Genomic DNA, 25959 nt, shown 5'->3' with positions numbered 1-25959 from the left:
TCTTTGCAAGGCTGGCTCCTCTAAAAAATTAATAGTGTACGCAAATTCAACTTTAAACATTAACATGGGAAATAGAGGCTCATCCATGCTAAAAGTTGGAGTATTTCAGGCTGTTTCCTGGTGTGAAACATAGCTATAAGAGTCCTTTAGTTCAGCTACTGGAATGGGGAAGATGCCTTCATAAAGATGGCAAAGGTACCAGCACAATTAAATTGTAGCTGGCTTTTCATTGGGTTTCGAGGCCCAGACTCAGATTATTATTTGTGAATTTGACCTCTCATTTTATATTACTATTAGCTTAGGTACCTGGTGATTCCCGGGCTAGATATTTGGTAGCTTGCAACACTATTTATTTGTAAAAGCAATTGTTTTTGGATTTTATGAATGGTCCCATGAAGGAAATGCATAAGGATGTGGGTGTACAACTCACATCATGCCATGTTAATTCCTCTCAAACCCCTACAGTACTTAAAGTTGATCATGTTGGGTCTGTGTGTCAAGTTTGGCCAAGATCAATTGATGGTGGGAGTCACAGTGCTCTCTGGCTGCATGGTGAACTACAACTCCTGCCATCCTCGGTCAGTCCCTCCCAGGCCCTTCCAGTATGTTCTGTTGGTCATTGGGGGAGGTCTGTGTGCCAAGTTTGGTCCAGATAGTCATTGTTGGGAGTCACAGTGCTCTCAGGAAGTTGGAGTCGCCCACAAACGTACAAACATTGACTTTTATTATAGAGAGTAGTGGTTCCCAATCTTTAGGCCTCCAGGTGTTTTGGATGTTCAGCTCCCACAGTTCCTAACAGCTGGTAAGCTGGCTGGGATTTCTGGGAGTTGAAGTCCAAAACACCTGGAGGCTCAAAGGTTGGGAACCACTGATAGAGAGATGGTTTGTGCTATACTTTAGCTTTCAATACAACACAGGGTTATCTGACTTGCAGTCTTATTCTGATTCCAAAATGTCATTCGAGCTAAAGGAAGCAAGAAAGCAAGGCATAGCAGATATCATCTATGTTGCCTGGGATCATGATCAGACCTGAACAAACACCCCAGTTTTTTGCTTCTGGAGATCCATGGTAACTGGAGCCTTTTGAGCTAGTAGGGTGAAAACAACATAATCAAAATTGAAGCCAACAGTGGGTGCATCTACACTGTAGAATTAATGCAGTTTGACACCACTTTAACTGCCATTCCTCAATGCTGTGGAATCCAAGAATTTGTAACTTAGTGAAGCACAAAAGCTTTCTGGCAGACAGGGCCAGCCCTAGGTAATATTCAAGTATAAGTGAACAGAATTTCATGTCCCCACATGGGGTTGGAGATGATAGAGGGATCTCATCTGCGCTCTCCCTGGCATGGCAAACTTCAGGTCAGCAACCCAACCTTCAAGTCATCAGTCCTGCTGCCACAAGGGTTTTACCCACTGCGCCACTGGAGTCTCCAGTGATTGATTAATATTGTCGATCTTCCTCAGGCCTGTAGCCAGGATTTTGATTTGGAGGAGGGGCTGGGATTTTGACTTGGGGGGGCTGGGATTTGATTTGGGGGGGGGCTGAGTCTGAGTGAGAGAGGGTCTACCCTAGCAAACCTTTTGTATTGTTATCCCAATATCCCCATGCATATGGAATATATTGAGCATGGTGATCAGATCATGATATGAATAAACATAACTTTTTTTTACTATCACAAGAACCACTACCTTGTCATCTTCCTTGTAAAACAGAGAAGGCGGCAGGAATGCCTTGTTAAGATAAGAAATGCTTTCCTTCCTCATCCTCTCCTAAAGAGAACTGCAGTGGTGGCTACTAGTGGACCTTACGTTAACAGGGCAGTCAGACTGTTTTGGGTTTTGGTTGGGGTTGCCAGTTCAGGATCATTCCAGGCCCTGAGGTTTCTGAGCCAAAATCTGAGACCTAGGAATGGCCTCTAGTTATGTCATTCAGTGTTCTGTATTACATACTGACTACAGATGCTCACTGCTTTGTTTTCTCCCTCTCATGCAGAGCAAACTGATTTTCCTGCTTGGAAAGTAAAACAGAAATCATAGCTACAGGGCCTGTTTCCAAATCAAGGTGAAATGAGGAGATTATTCCTTCTCACTTAGTGAGACATGATGAAGAACATTTAATGTAGCCAGAAGGTAGGTGAAGAGCAGAGCAAAGCATGAGCCAGGAGGGGATGAGGACTGTATGCCTTTATCAGAGACCACAGTTTTGTGCTGTTTTACTTGTAAAGTGCAACAATAGTACTATATAAATAAACCATGACAAAGGCAATGATTGCTTTAGTTGAGATTTTAAAGAGTTTATTTACGTGTGCATCTACATTGTAGAATTAATACATTTTGACACCACTTTAGCCTTGCCATAGCTCAATGCTATAGAATCTTGGGATTTGTAGTTTTACAAGGTTGTTTGGTTTCTCTGCCAAAGAGTGCTGTTGCCCTACCAAACTGCAATTCCAAGGATTCCAAAATATTGAGCTGTGGCAGTTATAGTGGTGTCAAACTGTGTTCATTTTACAGTGTAGATATAGTAGAGTCTTACTTATCCAACATTTGCTTATCCAACATTCTGGATTATCCAACACATTTTTGTGGTCAATGTTTTCAATACATCATGATATTTTGGTGCTAAATTCATAAATACAGTAATTACTACGTAGCATTACTGCATATTGAACTACTTTTTCTGCCAAATTTGTTGTATAACATGATGTTTTGGTGTTTAATTTGTAAAATCATAACCTAATTTGATGTTTAACAGGCTTCTCCTTAATCTCTCCTTATTATCCAACATATTCGCTTATCCAACGTTCTGCTGGCCCGTTTATGTTGGATAAGTGAGACGCTACTGTACTAATATTATTCAAGTGAGAGGGATCATCACCTTCAATATCACACTGAAAGTTCAGACTAAAATCACTAGAGTCGCTTCATTGTCTCTGTGACATGCAGGCCTTCTGATATCACTGCAGAACTGTATGAGTATTTAACAATGCTACAAATAAAGAACTGCATGTAAGTAGTAGTATGTCAACAACCAAGTGTGTGTTAGGTAGCAGACACTGTAGAGATAGGGTGGTTATTTCAAAGTAAGTATTCAGTGACAAGGCCCACAATGATGTATATCGCCCTGATCTCTTTCAGGAGCCTCATAGAGTCAGGCTGGGTTAGTGCTTGGATGAGAGGCTACCAGGTTATATTAGGCATCCTCAAATGGGGGCAAAGGAAGAAACCTGCTTGAAACTCTGGCTAGACATGGCAATGGACTCAATATAAGGCAGCTTCCTGGGTTCCTAAAATGCTGAGATCATCTATTTGCCTCAGATTCAAATAGGCATTTCTGAACAATACCCTTTTCAGAACATATACGCCAGAGCATACAGATCATATTCAGACCATATAGCAGGGCTTTCCAAACAGTGTGTTGTAACATGTTAGTGTGTCGGCTTCAGTGTGTGCCATTGTGTCACATGAACATAATGGGAAATATTTGTGTCTATATAAAATCAGCAATAAATCAAATATTTTAAAGTATAAAATAAAAGATTGCCATGAGACATGTTGTGTTCCTATACATTTTCTTATTACAATTTATGTATGTGTCCTTATATTTTATAAGGGGTTGGTTTAACCTCCAGTTTGCTAGTAAAACTGAATTAATGTGTCACGAAATGATCCATGCCTAGAATGTGTGTCACCAACATGAAATATTTGGAAAGCTCTGCCATATAGGTTGGAGAGCCTGAAACTCCTAACTAGATTTCCTAGTTTCCTATTGCACCTGATTTATTTTTCATTGTAATAAGATTGTTTGAAGGATATGTTTTGCTACCCCTGTTTGTAAGGTGTTGGTGTCTTTAATAAGGTCCATATCGTACTGAGATAGGCTGTGCTTTAGGTAAACCATGCAGAATACGTCTTGAATGACCAGAAAGCTCCAAAGGCCTTAAGGCCCTCAGAGTTCAATTTTGTATATGTTGCTCAGACAGAGGAGGTCAATAAAGTCTTTTCCTCCCATTATTTATTTATTTACAACATTTCTACCCCGCCTTTCTCATCTCATTGGTGTCTGTTCATGCCATGCTTGTGTGCTTCTTTGCAGCCCCCAACCTTTGAGCCAGTATATCATATTGTCCTGCAGGGCTGAAAAAGATTGTGCATTGCTGCCTTAAGGCACTATTTAAGCCTTGAGCTGAGGACGGCAAGAAGGGACGAGGGGTCCTAGAAGCTGATTCTTAGAAAAGGAATTTCTCAGAGGACAGTGGAAAGAGAATGAAAGGGTAGATGGGAAACTGAGCATGGAACCTCTGTGGGAGTGGGAGGAAAAGAAGGAAACATATTACCATGCTATTTATATCAAGGGCTAGGAGATCATAATTTTTAACACAATATTGTTCATTTATTAACAGTACATTAGATCTCATGCGCGGATGTTTTCCTTGCTGGTTCCTGCAGTGTATGGATAAGCTTGCTCAAGTGAGTCACCTGGAGCTATTTTTTCCACAGGCAACCGTTCAGCAGCGCACTTGTTCTCTCTCTATTTCTGGTGGCACTCTCGGGCCTAGGTTGTATAAGCTGATTGGTGGGAATGCAGGAGGATGGTGGAGGGGAAGGCTTTCCTCACCAGTTATGTTCGTCTCTACCTCGTTTTTCACTCTTTTAAAAATTGCAAATTCATTTTGAACTCTTAATGCAAAGTAGCTACGAGCAACAGAGCTGATTAAAGCATTATTTGCTACGTTTTGCATGTGTGTTTGTTTCTGAGGGAAAAAATTGACTCAGGTCAGAACACCACTGAAATGGAATATTTGCAACTGAATACATGTATAAAAATGTACTCATTTTCCACCCTCTGAAGGATTCTTGGAGTTGGCCAAAATCCCACAAACTGGATTGAATGTGAACTATACCTCTAGCATGTAAGATACATGGGTGAGACACTTCAGATACACTGATACGGAGAGCCTGCTATAAAAAAGGAATCCGAATGGGCAGGACGGCAAAATGAACAGGGCATTTCTGTGCTACCCTACAATCCCCAGACTGTGCAGTTTTAAGACACTAAAGACAGAATGCTAATCTGAAAGTCCCTATTGCTGCCTACTGTTCCATAATATTTGTGGAGCTCATGTTCTGGGATTCTGGAAGAAATAATTTTGCAACAATGCAGCAATATTATGACTGATGTGTCCCCCTCTATGAAGCCTCTCTCATTTGCTTCAGTCCCCCCTTTAAAAGGTCCTATCTCCACACCATTGCTTGCAAATGATTTCCTTCCCACTGACTTCAATAAGGAGGAGTTTAAAAATAATGATTTTTGAAAACAATGGTTCTATATCTGGAAGCACTCTGCTTATACGATGTAACAAAGTATAAGATAGTATAACTCAGTGCCCCATCAATGGCCATCACCACCAATCTCTCTTTAGGAGCCGTGGTGGTGCAATGGGTTAAACCCTTGCGCCGGCTGAACTACTGACCTGAAGGTTGGTGGTACGAATCCGTGATATGGGATGAGCTCCTGTCTGTCAGCCCTAGCTTCCCATGCGGGGACATGAGGGAAGCCCCTTGCAGGATGGTAACACATCCAGGCATCCCCTGGGCAACATCTTGAGATGGCCAATTCTCTCACATTAGAAGCGACTTGCCTCAATTTGCTTCTGACACAATTTAAAAAACCAACCAATCTCTAAACTAGAATTCAGATGACAAGCACACAGAAATGGGGATCTCTCTCTCTCTTTTGTGCCATTTCATTCACAGTTATAGCTTACATGCAAGAACCTATGTGATAGAAATCTGGTAGAAATCTGCATGAAAAGCACGACATTTCTACTTTCACAGAATCATAGCTTCTGGAAAACTTCTGGGAACATAATAATAATAATAATAATAATAATAATAATAATAATAATAATTATTATTATTATTATTATTATACTCCACCCCATCTCCCCAAGGAGACTCAGGGTGGCTTACATGGGGCCAAGTCCAGGCAAAACAGACAATATAAAACACAACAATAACACAAATCAATCAACAATAAAGCAAGTCATAAGACAAACATGCTTGATAAAATCCTGGGTTGGCTCTTAAAAAGAACTGGGCCATAAAAGTGCTAGTAGTATCAGATACAGTCGGGGACATGAACGTGTGGTTAACATGTCTGCCTAGAACTCTAACTGTAAGAGCTTCCGGAGTGGCTAGCCATAAACACTTCACTCTCACCCCACTCACCACTTTACCGCCTATCTGCATACAGGTAGGACAGGGAAATGTTCTGAGATGTCTTGCATGCCTCTTCTCCCCACTGCTCCACTGCTGCCGAACTATGCTTTGTCTGAACTGTATTGTGTGTGCATCCCCTTTCAACAGTGGTGGATATTAGTTGTTATTCAAGGAATTATGAGTTTGTAGCCAGCATGTTAGGATGTTATGCATTTTGGTATGCAATGGGTTTGAGTGGGTGACTACCACTGTGTTAATGTTAATCTCCACCCAGTGATTTGATGTATAGGGCTGGTTCAATCAACATATGCATTTCCTGCATCAGAAAGCATGCAGCCTGCTTCCAAGCGACATCACACAGGAGTATATTTGGCTGCAGGTTGGTACAGCACAGCTTGTACTGGCACTGAAATACAAAGATGTGTCATTATCTATACATGGCAATTTATTTGCAGATATTTCTTCCCAAAGAAAATGTTTATATGAGGGGGAAAATAATAATTGCTGGTATTAGTAAGGGGACTTTTGAACTGCACAGTCCAGGACTATTTGTTGTTGTGTACTTTCAAGTCATAGCAATCTTATCACAGGGGTCGTTCACAGTGGGTTTGCTTTTGCCATTCTTTGAGAATGGGAGAATATGACTTGCCCAAAGAGACCCAGTATGTCTCCAAAGTTAAGGTGGGATTCAAACCCTCATCTTCCATTGTCATAGTCCAACACTCTAACCACAATGAGACGCTGACTCCCCCAGTATTATTATTCCATTTTTAATGTCATGGTTCTCTCCCATTGAATCCATGGATTGGCAATTGAGGGAAGGGCATTTACAGTTGCTAGCTAGGTAGCTTCTTTGGTGCCTCTGAACGAACTGCAGATGCTAGATCTCCATAGAAGGCAGTTGTGGGTATCAAAGTGGAATAATAGAACTGTAATAATACTCCTGTATCTACAAGTGTTGTGCTTACCTGATGTGACAAAGCATAGGATATGGTGTAATAACTGGGTGTAATTGGAAGGGTTCTATGGCTTTATACATCATGCATATGTGCAAAATATCTCCAAGCTGGTGGCTTCAATATATTCTGGGGTACAATTCCCACAAATTCCCAGCTTGCGTGACCAATGGGAAGGAGTGAAGAGGACTGTAAGTCTGTGAATGTGGGAGGTATATACTTAAAGGAGGCTAGTGCATGGAGTTTGGTCTATCATGTCCAGTGAGACAGTTTCATGTGCCTACCTCACTTTCAATGTATGGAAAATGTGATTGGTTATGGCTCCTGAGTGCATTAGTACAGTCTTTGATTTCCCTTGTTTTTTTAACCTAAAAATAAAACAGAGGCATATTTTACCTGCCTCAAAGATGACAGTGTATGAGCATGTATCACGTGTAAAGTGGATTAAAGCAAGGAGTTCATGATTTGGTTTGCAGGAATCGGGGGCTTTGGCTCTTGCAGAGGTGTCTTCCATCACTTCCATCACTCTCAGGAAATGAGCAATGCAATTTGCACAGAGGGTTTACATACACAATGGGTGAAGATGTGCATGATGCAGCCAGGTGTAAGTGCCAAACATCTCTAAACTGGTGGGCTCCATATATGTATTTTGGAGGGGAATTCCCACAACTTCCTAGCTTGCATGACTAATGCTAAGAGATCAGGGGCCCTGGCTCTTGCAAACCTTTCCTAAATCGTCTGTAATATCCAAAGATACTACTAGCAAACCTCTTGTCCACAGTACCCTAGCATGGATCCTGCTCACAATCTTTGTGATCCCTGAACATCTGAATGCATGGTGTGATGTAGAAGCCTTCTAGGCAATTCACATGGATTGGTTTTTCTTGCGTGCTTGGTTGCTTGTTTAGTTAAGCAATTACAGCCTGGTCTGCCAGAACTATGTGTTATATACACAAGGGGCAAAGATGTGTGCATGATGCCACCAGGCATATATAGGTGCTAAACATCTCCAATGTGGTGGCTTCCACGTATTTTGGAGTACAACACAGCACTTGCATAATGGCATTCCACTGGTCTATAATCCCCAGATAGGGAAGGGATATTTCTGTGTGTAATGTGAAAGGCTCCCAGATATATATACACACTGTATATACACACAGAGAAACACAGACACACACACGCTTTGGGTAGCATAGGGAAAGCTTAACACCCCTGTAATGTTAGTTTTGCTATTTGTGCCCCTGTTCAGAAGATTTCTTCTCAATGTGTTGTCGAAGGCTTTCATGGCCGGAATCATTGGGTTGTTGTGAGTTTTCTGGTCTGTATGGCCATGTTCCAGAAGCATTTTTTCCTGATGTTTAGCCCACATCTATGGCAGGTATCCTCAGAGGTTGTGACATATATTGGAAACTAAGCAATAGACATTTATATATCTGTGGAAGGTCCAGGGTGGGAGAAAGAACTCTTGTCTGTTGGAGGCAAGTGTGAATGTGGCAAGAATCAGCCAGGTCTTGAAGCTGGCAAGGCCCTTAAATGCTAATCAAGGTACTTAATTACAGCATCCACACTTGCCTCCAACAGACAAGAGTTCTTGCCCAGAGGAGGGCAACTAAAATGATCAAAGGTCTGGAGAACAAGCCCTATGAGGAGAGGCTTAAAGAACTGGGCATGTTTAGCCTGCAGAAGAGAAGACTGAGAGGAGACATGATAGCCATGTACAAATATGTGAGGGGAAGTCATAGGGAGGAGGGAGCAAGCTTGTTTTCTGCTGCTCTGCAGACTAGGACGCGGAACAATGGCTTCAAACTACAGGAAAGGAGATTCCACCTGAACATCAGGAAGAACTTCCTCACTATGAGAACTGTTCAACAGTGGAACTCTCTCCCCCGGGCTGTGGTGGAGGCTCCTTCTTTGGAGGCTTTTAAGCAGAGGCTGGATGGCCATCTGTCGGGGGTGCTTTGAATGTGATTTCCTGCTTCTTGGCAGGGGGTTGGACTGGATGGCCCATGAGGTCTCTTCCAACTCTACTATTCTATGATTCTATCTCCTATCCTGGACCTTCCACAGATATATAAACCTCCCAATATACGTCACAGCCTCAGCCATAGATGTGGGTGAAACATCAGGAGAGAATGCTTCTGGAACATGGCCAAACAGCCCATAAACTCACAGCCCACATTTCTCCTCACTTTCTGTCCCTGTAATAACTGGATTTTGAAAAAATTGGCTTGTTATAGAAACAAGGATTGGTGCTAAAGGTACAGTGGAAACACCTTTTCCAGGTGGGTGAATTTCCAGGAGTGCATTTCTTTTCCAAGGTGTAGATTTCTCACTTCCTGCTGTCTCACCCCCATTCTTAACAATGAGATGTTTGTAAATCAGATGTTTGTAACTTGGGACTGCTCGTATTTTGGAATAGAACTCAGTGCCCACATCATGACGCAACACCACTGGTCTATGAACCCAGATAGGGAAGGGAGAACTCTGTGTCCCGTGACCCATCATGCATATGTGCCAAACATCTCCACTTCTGTGCATTTTGGAGTAGAATCCAACACCTCCATTGTGGCACACGATTGGTCTGTAAACCAATTTTTTGTGTGTCAGGAGTGACTTGAAAAACTGCAAGTTGCTTCTGGTGTGAGAGAACTGACTGTCTGCAAGGATGTTGCCCAGGGGACGCCCGGATGCTTTGATGTTTTACCTTACTTATTTACTTACTTAGTCGATCCCTTGTAGCCCAAGGATGATGGTCCTCCAAGTGTAGTGTCTTGGTAGTGGATGCGTAGATGGCTGTGGAGACTTATTCTTGACTCACATGTTCTTCCACAGTGAGGACATCAGTTTTCAGACAGAAGTGGACCCAGTCAGGTTTGCACCTTCCTCTTGACACGTTAGTCCCTTTCACCCTCCATTCGTGTTTCTTCAAATTCCACTGCACTGCTAGTCACAGCTGACCTCCAGTTAGAGCGCTCAAGGACCAGGACTTTCCCGTTCTCAGTGTCTATGTCACAGTTTTTAAGGTCAAGGGTCTGGAGAACAAGCCCCATGAGGAGTGACTTAAAGAACTGGGCATGTTTAGCCTGCAGAAGAGAAGGCTGAGAGGAGATAGATGAGGGCCATGTATAAATATGTGAGGGGAAGTCATAGGGAGGAGGGAGCAAGCTCATTTTCTGCTGCCCTGGAGACTAGGAGGCAAAACAATGGCTTCAGACTTCAGGAAAGACTTCAGTGTTGGGCTACAACTCCTGATCCTAGCTTAACCATGGAAACCCATTGGATGACCTTGGGCAAGCCACACCCTCTCAGCCTCAGAAGAAAGCAAAGACAGTCTTTCAACAAATCTTGACAAGAAAATCCCATGTTAGGACCACCGTAGGGTTGCCATAAGCCGGAATTTTTTTTCATGTCAGGAGCGACTTGAGAAACTGCAAGTCACTTCTGGTGTGAGATAATTGACCATCTGCAAGGACGTTGCCCAGGGGATGCCCGGATGTTTGATGTTTTTTACCATCCTGTGAGAGGCTTCTCTCATGTCCCCGCATGGGAAGCTGGAGCTGACAGATGGCAGCTCACCCCACTCCACAAATTCAAACTACTGACCTTTTGTCAGCAGTCCTGCTGGCACAAGGATTTAACCCATTGCGCCAGCTGGAAATGACTTCAAGGCACTCTAGATTAGCATGAAGACACTCTGTGGTGGAGGGTCCTTCCTTGGAGGCTTTTAAGCAGAGTCTGGATGGCCATCTGTTGGGGGTGCTTTGAATGCGATTTTCCTTCTGTTGGCAGAGGGTTGGACTGAATGGCCCATGAGGTCTCTTCCAACTCTAGGATTCTATGATTCTAAGGTTGGCTTTAAGGATGTTTTACCATCTTGTGGGAGGCTTCTTTCATGTCTCTGCATGGGGAGCTAGAGCTGACAGGCGGGAGCTCATCCCGCTCCCCGGATTGGAATCGCCGACCTTTTGATCAGCAGTCTTGACGGCACAAGGGTTTAACCCATTGCGGCATATAGATAGGGAAAGGATACCTCTATGTGGGATGTGAAAGGGTCCCATAGCTTTGTATGGACAGGGCATGCACCTGCCAAACATCTCCACGCAGGTGTCTTCCCTGTGTTCCGGAGACGAGATCCCGGGACCTGGGGTCTCGCCTAGCGGATGGTGAGGGGCGGCGAGGGGGCTCCTCGCGTGTCGGCGTGTGTGTGTGTGCGCATGGCATCGCATGGCGGGGCGAGGGCGCTTGCTGCAGTGTCAGGGGGAGGGAGGGGAGGAGGGAGGGCCGATCCGGAGCAAGATGGCGATGCTGCCGTTGCCGCTTCTCCTTGGGTCAGCACCGGAACAGCTCCTTCCCTGCTTGGCCCGCTGACTCCCTCGCCTCGACCGATCCTGCCTCCCTGCCTGCCTCCCTCACGGGCTGGCTCTTTCTCCGTCCGCAGCCGCACTGCTCCAGAGGCTCTTGTTTTGGTGCAAAGCTGTGCCCGCATCGCTCTCTCTCATTTTTTTTAATGGAAGGAGGCGGCGACTCCGGTGCAATTCTCTCTGAACCCCCCGGGTTCGTTTTTTCCCCTTTCTTTCATTGCATTTGAGAAAACACACACAGAGAAAGACATCCCTTCCTTCTATACTCGGGAGCCCTGGCGATTTTGGTGCTTCATCTTCCCATGGAGGAGGCGATGGGCTCCCCAATGCAACCTGAAGGAGAGGCGCCGGGAGCCTGAGATGGAGGAAGAGGAGGAGCTGCGGCGCCACTGAAGCCCCTGCCAGGAGGGAGACAGACAGATAGACAGACAGACAGCGAGGGAGCGCGCAGGGGCCCCGGGCCCTCCTTCCATGTGGCCCCGCGGCAGGTTGGGGCGCCGCGCACGCCTGGGCTGCCCTCCGCCCGCGCCCCCCGCCGCCCCGCCTGCCTAGACCCCCCCTCGCCCCCTCCCTCCCCGCCGCCTTTCTTTGGGGTCCCTCACGCCCCCCCTCTCTCCTCCGCACCCCTCCCTCCCTCCCTGCCTCCCCCCTTGCCTGCCTTGGCCATGGGGATGGGGGCCCACCTCTTGGCGCTTGTCATGTCGGCTTCCTTTTTCAACCCCAGCTTTGCCTTCAGTTCGCACTTCGACCCCGGTAAGTGGCTTTCTTCCTCTCGCTTTGGGGGACCATCTCGCCATCCCTCTCCTTCCCAAACACCGAATGTTGCCCCCCCCTTCTCGCCTCCCCCCCTCCCTCCTGGTCTTTGGTTTGCCTTTCCTTGTTTCCCACATACGCTATCCCTCCACCCCAAAAAGAGTTTGGCTGCATCTACACCAGGCATTGGGAAAACTTCGTCCCTCCAGGTGTTTTGGACTCCAACTCCCACCATTCCTAACAGCCGGTAGGCTGTTAGGAATGGTGGGAGTTGGAGTCCAAAACACCTGGAGGGATTAAGTTTGCCCAGTGCCTGATCTACACTGTAGACTTGATGCAGTTTAACTGCTAGGGCTCAGTGCTATACAATCCTAGAATATCTCCTTTAATGAGGCACCAGCACACTTCTGCTGTGAAAGCAAAATAACTGGTAAAACTACAACTCCAAAGATACCACAGCATTGAGCCATTGTGTAATTCTACAGTGTAGACCAGTGGTTTCCAACCTGTGGAACATGGACCACCAGTGGTCCGCAAGAACAAAAATATGGTCCACGGCCTCACTGTTACTACTACAGAAGTTTTTTTTTCTTGGTGTCTTCATTTCTAGGCCTGTTCCTGGGGTTATTTGCAGTGCTGATTCAGAAAATTGCACTGGATAGACCACATCAGCGCTATGTATACCTATATCCACCCCTCCATGGAAGTCTATATTCCCCCAGGAAGCTGGGAAGCATACTTCCAGGACTTATACATGGACCACTCTGATGGGAATGCCAGTTTAACCCTAGATATTGAAAATCTTCCTCCATGGCCTCCAGTCACATTGATAGAGAATAAGACCACACCAGCTCTAGATTATGAAATATGTTTTTCTGTGGATGGGCAGATGGCAACTACTGGATGGCATATGTTCTGTATCAGAAACTAGAGCTGATGTGGTCTATCTAATGCAGTTTTCTGAATCAGCACTCCAGATAACCAAACCAAATCTAAAGTTGACCAAATACTGATTCTTAACCCTTTTGGTGCTAATGTTGGAGAGTGGGCCCTGGTCGAAAAAAGGTTGGGCATCAGTGGTGTAGATGCAGCCTTAGATTTGGAACCGGTTGGGTCTTTCTTCTTGCCAGTAACTAACCTTTGCTTGCTCCTCTGCACAAATCCTTGTGGCATTTATTTGGTGTGTTTTTTTTAAAACAAACCTCCAGGCTAAACGTGCTCCAAATTATGGGACCATTGCTGGTTGCTGCCATCAACCAACCAACTGGCTCTTACACTTATACACTGTATTGGTCCATGGTTAGTGATTTTAGTAAGACCCCCAATGAAGAAACACTCCCTGCAAAGTTACATCACCCTGTTCCTCCCTGCCCAGGGAGGATATTTGTCAAAGAGGTTTGTGGGCATGTGATAAAGGAGATGCAGAAACAGGGCTGTTTGTGTACACCTTCCTTTGAAGCATTGCGTAGCATGCAGATAAGATTGTTTATGGTGGTCAGTCACTTAAATTGAAATAAGATGTGGCCGAGCAAGCAATGTTTTTGGTATTTTGGGTTTATTCTTCCCACCTGGAAAGTGCCTGGGATTGCTGAAGGAGCAGGGCATTGTGTCATCGCAGTATATTGGTTTCGCAATGGGCCTTCACTCTGCGTTCTTGGGAAGGTGGCACTGAGTAAGGCCAAACAACAGTGCCATTTGCCTGCTCCTGGGCCTTTCTCAGGGATGGAGTCAGCTGAAACTCACCTGCCACTCACCTTTGTGGCAGGTGAGTGACTTGGCCCTAAACCTCTGGTTTGGGGGATTGATAGTCCTTGAGGTGTGGGATCGGGCAGCAGGTTGTAGAAAGCAGAAATATGGTCCCACAGGGCCCTTCCACACAGCCATATAACCCAGAATATCAAGGCTCAAAATCCCACAATATCTGCTTTGGACTGGGTTATCTGAGTCCACACTGCCATATATTCCAGTTTAACACAGATAATGTGGGATTTGATTCAGCTGTGTGGAAGGGGCTTCAGAAAGATTTCACCATCTTCTAGTAGCAAGTCTCTTTGGGCCTTCATCCCTTTCAGAAATCCTAAAAGGCAGAAACCTGACCATTGTGTTGCCTTCTCAAGTTCGTTCCAGGTGTGATTTTACACCTTCTATCCTGCTTGTACATGTGACTGTGGAAACAGCTTCTTGCTTCTCTGACTCCCCACCCCCCTCCCTGCATCTCTTATGCCCTGTTTATACATCTGTACTTGTTATGGAAGAGTGACTCTGTCCATATAGTTATGAACGAAACTTGCCCTTGTCTTTAATACCTAATGCCACTTTTGTGGTGCCTACTCAGTTTTTTGAGAGCAGGAAACACCTGTCATGATTTGACTTGATAAAAAGGATTTTGGTTCAGTTTTCCAGATTCCACTGCAGTTAAATCTAGCAGACCTGAGGTAATAGCTTAGGTCCAGTGATGGGATGACATTTCTCGAAATGTATTTTGCAGATGAAAAATATAGTGTGTGGGAGAAAAGAGATTATTTAAACCTTTTTTTCTTGGTGGAAGAATGTATTTGTTTTGCTTTGGCTGCTCTGATCCTTTTCTTTGCTCTGTTCAGTCTCTTCAGCAAAGGGTGGCGAAGTGGTAACTAGCTGAATTACAGTTCAGGCCTCTGAGAACTCCCAGGCATGAGGGAGTTATGGTTATATAAGTGCCTATTTTGATGCCTTTGTATTAGATCTGTGGCTGTCCAAAGAAAGACCTTTCCTTATTTATGTGTGTTGCTGCAGCAGGGCATGGTCTGAAATGTATTCTATCAACTGGCCCCTGATAGAGCTGAGAGAGAGAAATACACACTAAGTGGGAGAGAGGGAGGGAAATCATTGTATAATCACTTTCATCTCTCATATACATATTTTATTGTAAAGATCGCCCTTGCTTTCTTTGACACAGTCCCTTTCCTAAAAACAACATAGACATTTCATGGTTATGAATGCAAAAGAATGTACACTGGAGAAAAATTACTATTGTATGCCTCTACAGGATTAGCCATTAGATCTGAAGGGGAAAAACTAGCATAGTTTGTGAATAGCATCTTGAACAAACTGGCTTTGGTGCGTGCAGCCTGAATAATAGTAAATATTTCCATAGAGTGTTAGGGAAGGATTACAGAATATGGAAAGGAACAGAGTGTCTTCATGCAAATCTAGAGTGCCTTGAAATCATTTCCAGCAATGGGTTAAATCAGCAGTTTGAATTTGGGGAGTGGGGTGAGCTCCCATCTGTCAGCTCCAGCTTCCCATGCAGGGACATGAGAGAAGCCTCTCACAGGATGGTTAAAACATCAAAACATCTGGGCATCCCCTGGGCAACATCCTTGCAGATTGTCAATTATCTTACACCAGAATCTGACATGAAATTATTTTTGGCTTATGGCAACCCTACGGTGGTCCTAACATGGGATTTTCTTGTCAATATTTGTTGAAAGAAAGTTGTCCTTGCCTTCTTCTGAGGCTGAGAGGGTGTGACTTTCCCAAGGTCATCCAGTGGGTTTCCAAGGTTGAGCTAGGATCGAGAGTTGTAGCCCAACACTTAAACCACAACGCCACAAAAAATCTGAATGCTTGACTTAAGAAACGATAAAACGCAGAAGGTTATAGTAATAGCCATAGATATAGCAAAGAAGAACATTATGAAAAAGTACAATAAAAGACATTGTAGAGCGATACTAGGGAGGCTAGATTAAAGTATATACGGTACTATAAAGCAGATAATATAAAGCTTGGATTGAAGAGAAGAGAAAAGGGCAACTGTTGTTTCCCCAGTACTAGGATGGAACAGAACTCAAATAAGTTATCCAGAATTTTTAAAATCTTTACAAAAATAGTTCTGTACAGCCAGCAGTACAGTGGTTTGGGTGTTAGACAGTGACTAGAGTTCAAATCTCCAGTCAACCATGCTTACCCACTAGTGACTTCACCTTGGGCTAATCACACATTCTCAGCCTGAGAGAAAGGCAAAGGCAAACCTCTTCTATTTATTTATTTTATTTATTTCCAGCATTTATACCCCGCCCTTCTCACCCGGGCGGACTCAGGGCGGCTTACAACAGTTGACAACATTTAATGCCAAGAACATAATAATAAAACAAAAACAGTACATATAATCAATTAAAACTATAAAAATACATCATTAAAATACATTATAAAAATTAAAACATATGTAAATTAGAGCCATTTGTCTAAAAACCTCATGCTTCAGCCTTCAATCGGACCATGTCGACGTTATCATATTACTCGTTAAAAGCTTGTGCACACAGCCATGTTTTCACAGCCTTTCTGAAACCCAGAAGAGTTGGGGCTTGTCGGATATTTGTGGGGAGGGTGTTCCACAGCCGGGGAGCCACCACCGAGAAGGCCTGCGAGGCAGGTGGGACCGAGAGCAGGGCCTCTCCAGATGATCTAAAGAAATAATGTCCACAAAATGCCGTGATAGGTTATCTTAGAGTTACCATAAGTTGGAAATGACTTAAAGGCATACAATACCAGTAGTAGCAGCAACAATATCCATATCTTAATTATTAGAAATGATAATGGGCCAAGCTGGGTCTGCAGAAACACAACTGATCAGCTTGCTTTTACATTAGTCACATAGCAAAGGGCAGCTCACCTGCATTGTCTCTCTCATGCATTCTGGTGTCAGTTGTATTATCAGTTTTGTACAAATCTGTACCAATGCCATGAGATGCATCGTATATCACAGGCATGGGAAAACTTTGGCCCTCCAGGTGTTTTGGACTTCAACTCCCACAATCCCAAAGTTTGCCCATGCCTCGTATATCACCTTGTCAACATAGGAGTTCACTTTTAGTCCAACATGGGTGAGGTAGGGAACAGAATAACATGGCCATCTGTTGGGTGTGCTTTGAATGCAATTTTCCTGCTTCTTGGCAGGGGGTTGGATTGGACGGCCCACAAGGTCTCTTCCAACTCTATGATTCTATATGTCTCTTTAATGAAATTTTACATAGGGAAATGTGTTGAATGAGTTATGTTTATGTAATGAATGAGTTATATCCATGATGTGGGGATTGACCAGTTGCCCTATTGGGTTTTGAGAATACATTGTCTTAGGATGCATCTACACTTAGAATTAATAATAATAATAATAATAATAATCATCATCATCATCATCATCATCCAGCCTGTCTGTCTGTCTGTCTGTCTTGTTTGCTGTGTCATACAATAATAATGCTTTATTTATATACTGCCTAATCTCCCGAAAGGGACTCCAACAAAAATGGCAAACATTCAATGCCAGAATACACTAAAAAGAGAAATAAAATTAAAATTGTAACAGATAAACAAAATTTAAGTAATCATTAATGTAGTTTGATATCACTTGGCTTAAAGCTATGAAATTGTGAGAACTGTAGTTTTACAAGGTCTTATGCCTTCTCTGCCTAAGAGTGCTGGTGCCTCACCAACTACAGATCCCAGGATTCCATAGCATTAAGTCTTGGCAGTTCAAGTGGCGTTGAACTGTGTTAATGCTACAATATAGAACCAGCCATATATAGTCTTCAGAAAGGTTAATGATTCCCCCTTTTCTCTTTCTCTTTTTTCTTCTTTTTATTTTTCATGTTGCCTGTATGATTGGATTGCTCTGCTTGAGTAATTTGGAGATGTTTGCTGTTCAATGTCACTTCTCTCTGATCGCAACACATTGTATTAAGATTAGGGAACTGATTGGGAGGCAGTAGTGAAGGAAGCAATTGCTCAGTGTTTGGACTGATGTGTCAAATGACAAGGCGTTCGGGCTAGTTGACTTCTTAGGATTGAAGCAGATTCTATGTTGGTCTTCTCTTTCGGGATATAGAGATGGTGTTTTAGGGGAGTGTTGTTGCTTGGGCTTGCAACTCATTCCCTATTTATTACTTTGTCCTACATGTGGCACCAAGACTATTCCTTATAAAGAATTATGGCTGGAAGACAGCAGCTTACCTAAAGACACCTAGTGAGTACATAGCTGATATTTCTAGGGGGGCTTCTTAACTCATAGCCTGAGCTTGGAAGTACAGTTGGCTCTCTATATCCATGGATTCTGTTCCTACAAATTCAACCATCAACCTCTTGAAAACAGTGTTTTAAAAATACACAAAAAAGCTTGAGCTTGCAATTTTATCAATGGGATGACATTTTACTGTGCTATTGTATATACTGGGACTTGAACATCCACAAATTTTGGTATCCATGTGGGGTCCTGGATGTTAGTCCCACTGCACAAGAGTACAAGGAACAATGTGACCTGGCCCCTGTCAGTTTGGCATATAATATGCCGAAGAAAAAGTTCCATTTGCAAAACAGTATAACAGCTGATGACACTGTTGCTGCTTACTTTTGTCTGTTCCTTTAGAGGGGCAAAATGTTTATGGGGAGCATTTTGAGGAGTTTTACTCCAATTTACAGGTAAGTTTATTCTTTTCTTTCAATAGATTCCCCCCCCCCCCCGGCAACAAAAAGAAAGAATTCAAAATAGAAATGCAGCTTCTAATATTACAAGCAAGAAAGGTATCCAGAAAATAAGTAAAACTTAATGATTAAGGGGCAGTCTTTAACAACTCCTCTGAAATCACCCTTTTAGCTCAGCTCCTAGCTGAGACAGCTCCCAGGCTGCAGAAGACAGCCAAACTAATGGAATGTAGCAAAACAAACAGACTTTTGGTCTGAGTGTCAGAAGGGGTTAATGATTGCTTAAGGTGTTCACACAGTCCCTAAGCAGCTGGAAATAGTAGGTTCTTGCTGTCACACTCCATCACGGGCAAGGAGGAAGAGCAGGAGATGGCAACTATGAAGATCTTGCTTTTGCCTTGTGGTGGTGATCTCCATGTAAGTTTGCTTTGTGAATGCTTTAACATGTGCCGCAATTCTAGGTCAGCTAGCACAAGTTTATCAGGCATCAGAAAACAAGCTGGCCCAGTTTCTAAAAAGCCTGGAGCCAGACAGTATGATATCACATTCAGAATTGGGGGGAGTGCATTTGGTTTTGTTAGAGGAGGTCTGAAACAAATAACTAGGGAGGGGGACAGATACGTAATGGTATTCCAAAACCGAATGACCAAATAAAATGTGCACTGATGTTGGATTTAGTGCCCTAGACTGGTCATCTTAATTCAAGAGTATACAATTTTGGGGGTGGGTTTATTTCTTACTAGTCAGTGCTGACACCCAACACTAAGCTTTCTGGGGAATTTTCTGAAATTGTCAATCCCTGGAGTGTCATAATCCTATTCATTTTCTTTTCTGTTCTCACAACCGTTTCACTTAGCTTTTCCAAATTGGTGCAGAATAACATAAAGCAATTACACAATACCTCTGTGCAGCTCTGTGAATTGTGCCTCATAGGCAGAAGTAAAGTAAATGGGAGCTTGTGATGAGGAGGGAGGCAAGCTGTGTGTGTTTTAAGGTAGTGAGAGCCACTTTTAGCTATTACGAGGAAGGCTGAGGCATAAATATAACCAGCCTACAATTGTCATGGATTCTGCTTCCACACACTCAACCATCCATTGTTTGAAAATATGCCAAAACAATTACAGAAAACAAATTTTGATCTTGTCTTTTCATTTAAGAGATACGGTATTACTACACCATTTTATATAATGAGACTTGATCAGTCATGGATTCTGATATCTACAGAAGGCCCTGAAACCAAACAATGGTCATCAAGGATTCACTGTAAAGATAAATGTCAACAAGGATAAATGTAAGACACAACAATTCGGCAGAAAAAATGAAATGTAAAGATACAAAATGAGTGACTCTTGGCTCGACAACAGTCCATTTGAGAAAGATCTTGGAGTCTTTGTGAGCAGTGTAATGCAGCAGCTAAAAAAGCCAATGGGATTTTGGTCTGCATCAAAAGAAGTGTAGTGTCTAGATCAAGGGAAGTCATGGTGCCTCTCTATTGGGCTTTGGTTAGACCTCACCTGGAATACTGTGTCCAATTCTGGACACCACAGTTTAAAAGAGACATTGACAAGCTGGAAGGTGTCCAGAGGAAAGCGGTTAAAATGATCAAAGGGTCTGGAGACCAGGCCCTATGACAGGGATTCCCAACCTTTTTTTGACTAGGGCCCACTTGACCAGGGCCCACTTTGACCAGGGACCACTCTCCAATAACAGTACGAAAAGAGTTACAAATCAGTTTTTGGTCAATTTTAGATTCGGTTTGGTTATTTGGGGTCCTGATTCAGAAAATTGCATTGGATAGACCACGTCAGCTCTAGTTTCTGAAACAGAACATATGTCATCCAGTAGTCGCCATCTGCTCTCCCATAGAAACCCACATTTAATCATCTAGAGCTGATGTGGTCTATCCAATGCAATGGTCAGCTCTGTAGAAAGGAACGGAAATAAAATAAAATAAAATAAAATAAAGAGGAAGGAAGTTTGCGGACCAGATTTTCATTCTTGTGGCCAACTAATGGGCCGTGGCTCACAGGTTGAGAACCACTGCCCTATGAGAAGCATTTTAAAGGGTTGGGTATGTTTAGCCTGCTGAAGAGAAGGCTGAGAGGAGGCATCATAGCCATGTAAAAATATGTGAAAGAGTGTCACAAGGAGGAGGGAGCAGGTTTGTTTTCTGCTGCCCTAGAGACTCAGGCCCCTTCCACACAGCTGAATAAAATCCCACATTTTCTTTTTTGAACTAGAATGCATGGCAGTGTGGACTCAGATCAAAGCAGATATTGTGAGATCTTTTGCTTTGATGTTCTGGATTATATGGCTGTGTGGAAGGGCCCTAGGACTCAGAGCAATGGCTTCAAATTACAGGAAAAGAGATTCTACCTGGACATTAGGAAGAACTTCCTGATTTTAAGAGCTGTTCAACAGTGGAACGCTCTGCTTTGGAGTGTGGTGGCAGCCCCTTCTTTGGAGACTGTTAAACAGAGGCTAGAAGGACATCTATTGGGGGGTGCTTTGATTGTGCTTTTTCTGCATGGCAGGAAGATTGACTAGATGGCCCATGTGGTCTCTTCCAACTCTATTATTCTATGATTCTACACTTCATCCAGAATTCTTCACCACCGGCTAAGTTGACTTTAAACCCCAGCTGGGAGCTTTGCAAGCAATAGTAGGATGGACCACTTGTGGTCTATCCTTGGTGATATTATTATTTTTAAAGGTTTAATTGTTTTTCAAATTTTATATTCATATTTTTATGAGTTTACATTGTTTTAATTTATCATATTGTCATATTTGTCATATTGTTAGCTGCCCTCAGTCTCTATATCAGGAGAAAGGCAGAATGAAAATAAATAAATTAAATTGAGAGTAGATTCTCATTTTCTTAGGCCCCTTCTATGCTGCCCTATATCCCAGGATCTGATCCAGATCATCTGATTTGAAATGGATTATATGAGTATACACTGTCATATAATCTGGGATAAGAAGTTAATGTAAGATAAGTTCCTAGGATATAGGGTAGTGTAGTTCCAGCATTGCTCAAAGACAGTCTTGGTGTACATTGCATAGCATAGCTGCCTTATGTATATCATCAGTCAACATACCAAGAAGAAATAGATTTAAAACATTATTTATCCACTAATAAAAATTTGTCTGTGCACATGTGTGTAAGGCTGGTCTAGTTCTGGGTATAGAATGAGGAGTCTTTTTTCAGAAAGAGGAGCAATACCTCTTCTTCGTAGGGCTACATGTAGGCCTTGGGATGTCATGCAAGACATTGGATCATCTATGATTTCGCAGAGGCCAAAGTTTGTTTTGATACATTAGATGTAAGCAACCTGACGCCTTCCAGATATCTGGAATGATGATTGCCATAAACCACACCTGGTGGGACATGTGACAAGGAATTATGGAAGCTATGATCAAGAATATCTGCACTGCAACCACTTGCCTACACTTGGGATCGGGCATTATTTGTTTACAAGGACAGGAGTGCGGGCTGTTATCTTCCAGCCATGAGCAAAACTACAAAAGCATGCATTAAAGCCTCTCCTGCTGCTCACTTTTATATTACTGAAGGCATCTTTGTTAAAAATGGAGTAAGAAGAGTGGAAGCTGGTCTTTCTTCCTTTGATATAAAAAGGCAGCCAGAACATGTCTAATATTGCACATCCAAGGAAGAAGTGGGTGAAAGGAGCAGGGCCGACTCCCCCCGCCCCCCCCCCCCTATTGAAATAAAAGGGTTGCATCTACACAGTGGAATTAATGAAATTGCTTTAAGAAACTTGTCTTCTGCATGCACATAATTTTACATATGAGCTGTGACAGTTCTGTGTTCATATGCAACTAGCTAAAATAATGTTACTATGTGGTCATAACTTCCAATGATGTATCTGTGAAACGAGATGGGAGGAACACAGTCCAAACAATAATTTAAAACACAATGGTTAGCTTTGAGCAATTATAGAACTGCAATGGTATATATTATTGGCATATTAATGTAATAATATATCAATATTAGCCTCAGGTTATAAAATCAATAACAATTTTGTCCTTAAAATTAATATTGACTTTAGAAAGCGATATAGGATTGTTGTGCTGAACAAGATGGTATCAGGTTGTTGCTGAACTTGGAAGCATAATCTGCTGTCTTTATCTGTGGTTCTTAGGTATAGATGTATTGGTGCAAACAACAAAGGACTTCATCCCACAAAATCATCTTCTTATCATTTCTATTCACTTTAAAGACAAGAGTCCCACAGAGCCTATCAAACAATTCAGGACTCTTCCAATTGATTTGCTCTTTAAAGTGTACAGACAGAAAATGGAAGACCACTGAATGCCATACTCAGAAGATGGCATTGTGTCCCCCAACTCACCTTTTGTGGAATTATGTCCTAAGGATAGATTTGTCATTTATGAGCTGATTTCATGAAGGATTGCTACCCATTTTTTAAAGCACAAACTTTTCCCACAGAAATTTTCATTAGTGTCAATTTAATATACAGCATGACCCCATATTTGTGGTACTACTATTTGCAGTTTCATGTATCCAAATCCAACAAAATGTCCTCTCTGTGGTATTCTTGATCAGAAGTCCTTCATTTCAACAGAGTTCACTATTATCTACTATTTTGTGCATCCACACAAAGTCCAAAAATGTATCACGTGTGGATATAGGGGTGATTTTTTTTTTATCGTGTTAGAAGCTCTAAGGTGTGAGAGAATCAGCCGTCTACAAAGATGTTGCCCAGGGGATGCCCAGACCAACCTGCTGGGAGGCATCTCTCACGTCCCCGCATAGAAAGCTGACAGATGGGAGCTCGACCCATCTTGTGGCTTTGAACCGCCAACCTTCAGGTCAACAGTTCAGCTGGCACAAGAGTTTAACCCATTGTGCCACTGTGGCCCTATGGGGGCGATACTGTACCCTGAAAGCTAGGTCAGGATTGTGTAAATTTATCTTTAATATATAATCCTGCAAACATATCATATAGATTTGAGGTGGCATATGCTTGCCATGACGGTAGAAAATGTAAAACGTAATTTGGGATGTAATTAATATCATGGTATCTGGAAATTAAAAGGGTTTATTGGTTGCCTGAGTGTTTCAATATAAACGCCACGGTGAAACAATTTTTCAATGAATTGTTCTCATTTCTGGAATCATTTCCCTAATATTGTTAAATGTTATGCTATATAATTAAAATTGGTAAAGAAGTTAATTTCATGGTTTTATGATTAATGGGTTTATGTAATTAGCATTAAGTATAAACCAGTTGGTAATTAGGGTATATTTGTTCTTAAAAGAAAGGCTAAAAACAGTAAAATGCTGTGCTAATAAACTTAAATGGGAAGACCAGAAAATGCTGATCATGATTTAAATGCTACATTTGCTCAATTTGATCTGTTAACAAAAACATCTTTCTACTGATCACATGACCAGCATGGGTCATCTCTTTCTGTTCTTTGTCTTCATGTAACACATCATTTTTATTAAAAAATACATCGCAGACTATTCCCTGAAGACTGGTGTAAGCCTGAATTAGGGCTATACAAATGTTACTGAACCAGATCCCTTGTATATTTCTATCCTATTTGACTAGGTATTTCAAGAAACTAACTTAACAATGTCCATGGCTTAATTTGTAAGTGAGTCTTGGTAATTTACACCTAAGATCACTAGCATTCAGGAATTTAGTAGCAGGCAGGATGTTATGATGAGGGTTCTTGTTCTTACCCAACCTGTGGTGGTCTTTAAATGGATGCTCCTGGAGAATATATGTGGTTCTAGATGGGGAAAGTCTCTTGTAGATGACATTGTTTTAATAGCAGGAGGTTTATGAAGTCCATCTGAAATGCGATTCTTTTGACTTTTGAAAAATGAAGGGTGCCTGAGAAATTCTCAGCCTACATCCAACCCCTTTCTGTTTCACTTAAACTGCAGACTTGTTAGCATTCGCTTCTGTATAATTTGTTCCAGGGGATGTAGACTTTACTAAAATTAGCTCATAAGGAGCTCCATAATTCATGTGTGAAACCAGTTTTCACCAGAAGATGCTAGATTGGGCTTCTCTTGGAAAAGAAGATAAGAGTAGATAAGATGTTTTTCTATTTGTACCAAATTGCTCTTGATCATCTTAGTCCCCTTCACAAAAAGGAATGTCTTCACCATGGCATTTGGTTGCATTGGATACAGACCGTTGTTTTCATTGGTTAAAGCTAAAAAGATCTGGCTTGCTTTTGATTTGAAATTAACATTCCTAAGCCCTTGCTAGACAGAAGAATTTTTTCAGTGGTGGGAAACATGCCTTTTCTACTGTAGTAATGATGATAACAGTCCTTGACAGAGAGGCTTATACCTCCGGAAGGGCTAAATTACCTTGCGGTAAAAATAATTAATCAAAAGCAATTATTGAAACAGGTGCCAAGGTGGCTGATACAAAACAAAACAATGTGTTTTTTGGCAAGGAAAAGCAATAAGAGGAACACTGTGAAAGGTATTTGCCTTAGAGTGAAGGTCTTGTAGGTTTCTGCAACAAGAAATAAAGCATCTAGTGGTAGTCTCAGCACCAAAGGAAAAGAAAGGAAAAGAGCAGATGTAAATCTAGTAAATATAATTCTGTTGATTTAGATTTTGAAGGTTACAGTGAGCATTTTTCTGTTTGTCTATATAGTTTTTTTTTCCTGGCACTATATTGGAGTGGGCAAAATACAGTCTTTGAATTTCATGCAGATCTGAAGCCCCCATCTCTTTCTTTAAAACAATCAGTTGACATACAGTTTTCTCTTTTGGTTTAAGAAAAGCCTCTTCTGGGCCATAAAACATCTGTGCAAGAGTAGGACAAAAACATGGCAGAATTGTTTCCAGAGTGTGAGGCAGGCATTTTGAGGTTTTTTTTCAAAATGGATTTTTTAAATTAAAAAATGGGATGGATATATATGAGATGGATAAAAATGGAATGAGTGGAGGTGGACACACTTTTGGAAGTACTTGAACAACTATGGGTTGCATCTCATCCCACAAGCCAGCTAATGAATAGCAGTGTGGTGTGTACAGAGAACAGGTTTGTTCATGTGTTACGTTCCTGTTTTGCAATTGCTCATAAAGAGGTGAGCTCCTAGGTTTGTCCCTCTCTAGCATCACTTGTGTTGTGTGAAAAGTAAGAATACAGAAGAGAGGTGTGGTTGTTTTGTTTTTGTTTTTAAAAAACCTA

At 42.4% G+C, this 25959-nt stretch overlaps 2 protein-coding genes across 4 annotated transcripts in view; one reads left to right on the top strand and one right to left on the bottom strand.

Moving 5' to 3' along the window:
- pvalef (parvalbumin like EF-hand containing) overlaps positions 1-11293 on the bottom strand; it is a 34720-nt gene extending 23427 nt beyond the window's left edge. The window contains exon 1 of the mRNA XM_062974022.1: positions 9903-11293. The gene's annotated coding sequence lies outside the window, so the exon portion shown is untranslated. The remainder of the gene's footprint in view (positions 1-9902) is intronic.
- Positions 11294-11326: 33 nt separating this feature from the next.
- Positions 11327-25959, top strand: part of aatk (apoptosis associated tyrosine kinase) — a 101336-nt gene continuing 86703 nt past the window's right edge. The window contains exon 1 of one of the 3 annotated variants that reach the window (XM_008104148.3): positions 11327-11344. Coding sequence is in view for 1 of the 3 variants with exons in the window: in XM_062974011.1 (XP_062830081.1) it covers positions 12208-12295 (88 nt within the window). In the remaining 2 variants the exon portion in view is untranslated. Of the gene's footprint in view, positions 11345-11897; positions 12296-25959 lie in introns of those variants that run through there. The other 2 variants (XM_062974012.1, XM_062974011.1) reach the window with 2 other exon arrangements.

The sequence above is a fragment of the Anolis carolinensis genome, chromosome 2, assembly GCF_035594765.1.
Source record: "Anolis carolinensis isolate JA03-04 chromosome 2, rAnoCar3.1.pri, whole genome shotgun sequence".
NCBI classification, from domain to species: Eukaryota; Metazoa; Chordata; class Lepidosauria; order Squamata; family Dactyloidae; genus Anolis; species Anolis carolinensis.
The sequence above is the reverse complement of the archived record's forward strand: the minus strand, read 5'-3'. Positions and strand labels throughout refer to the sequence as shown.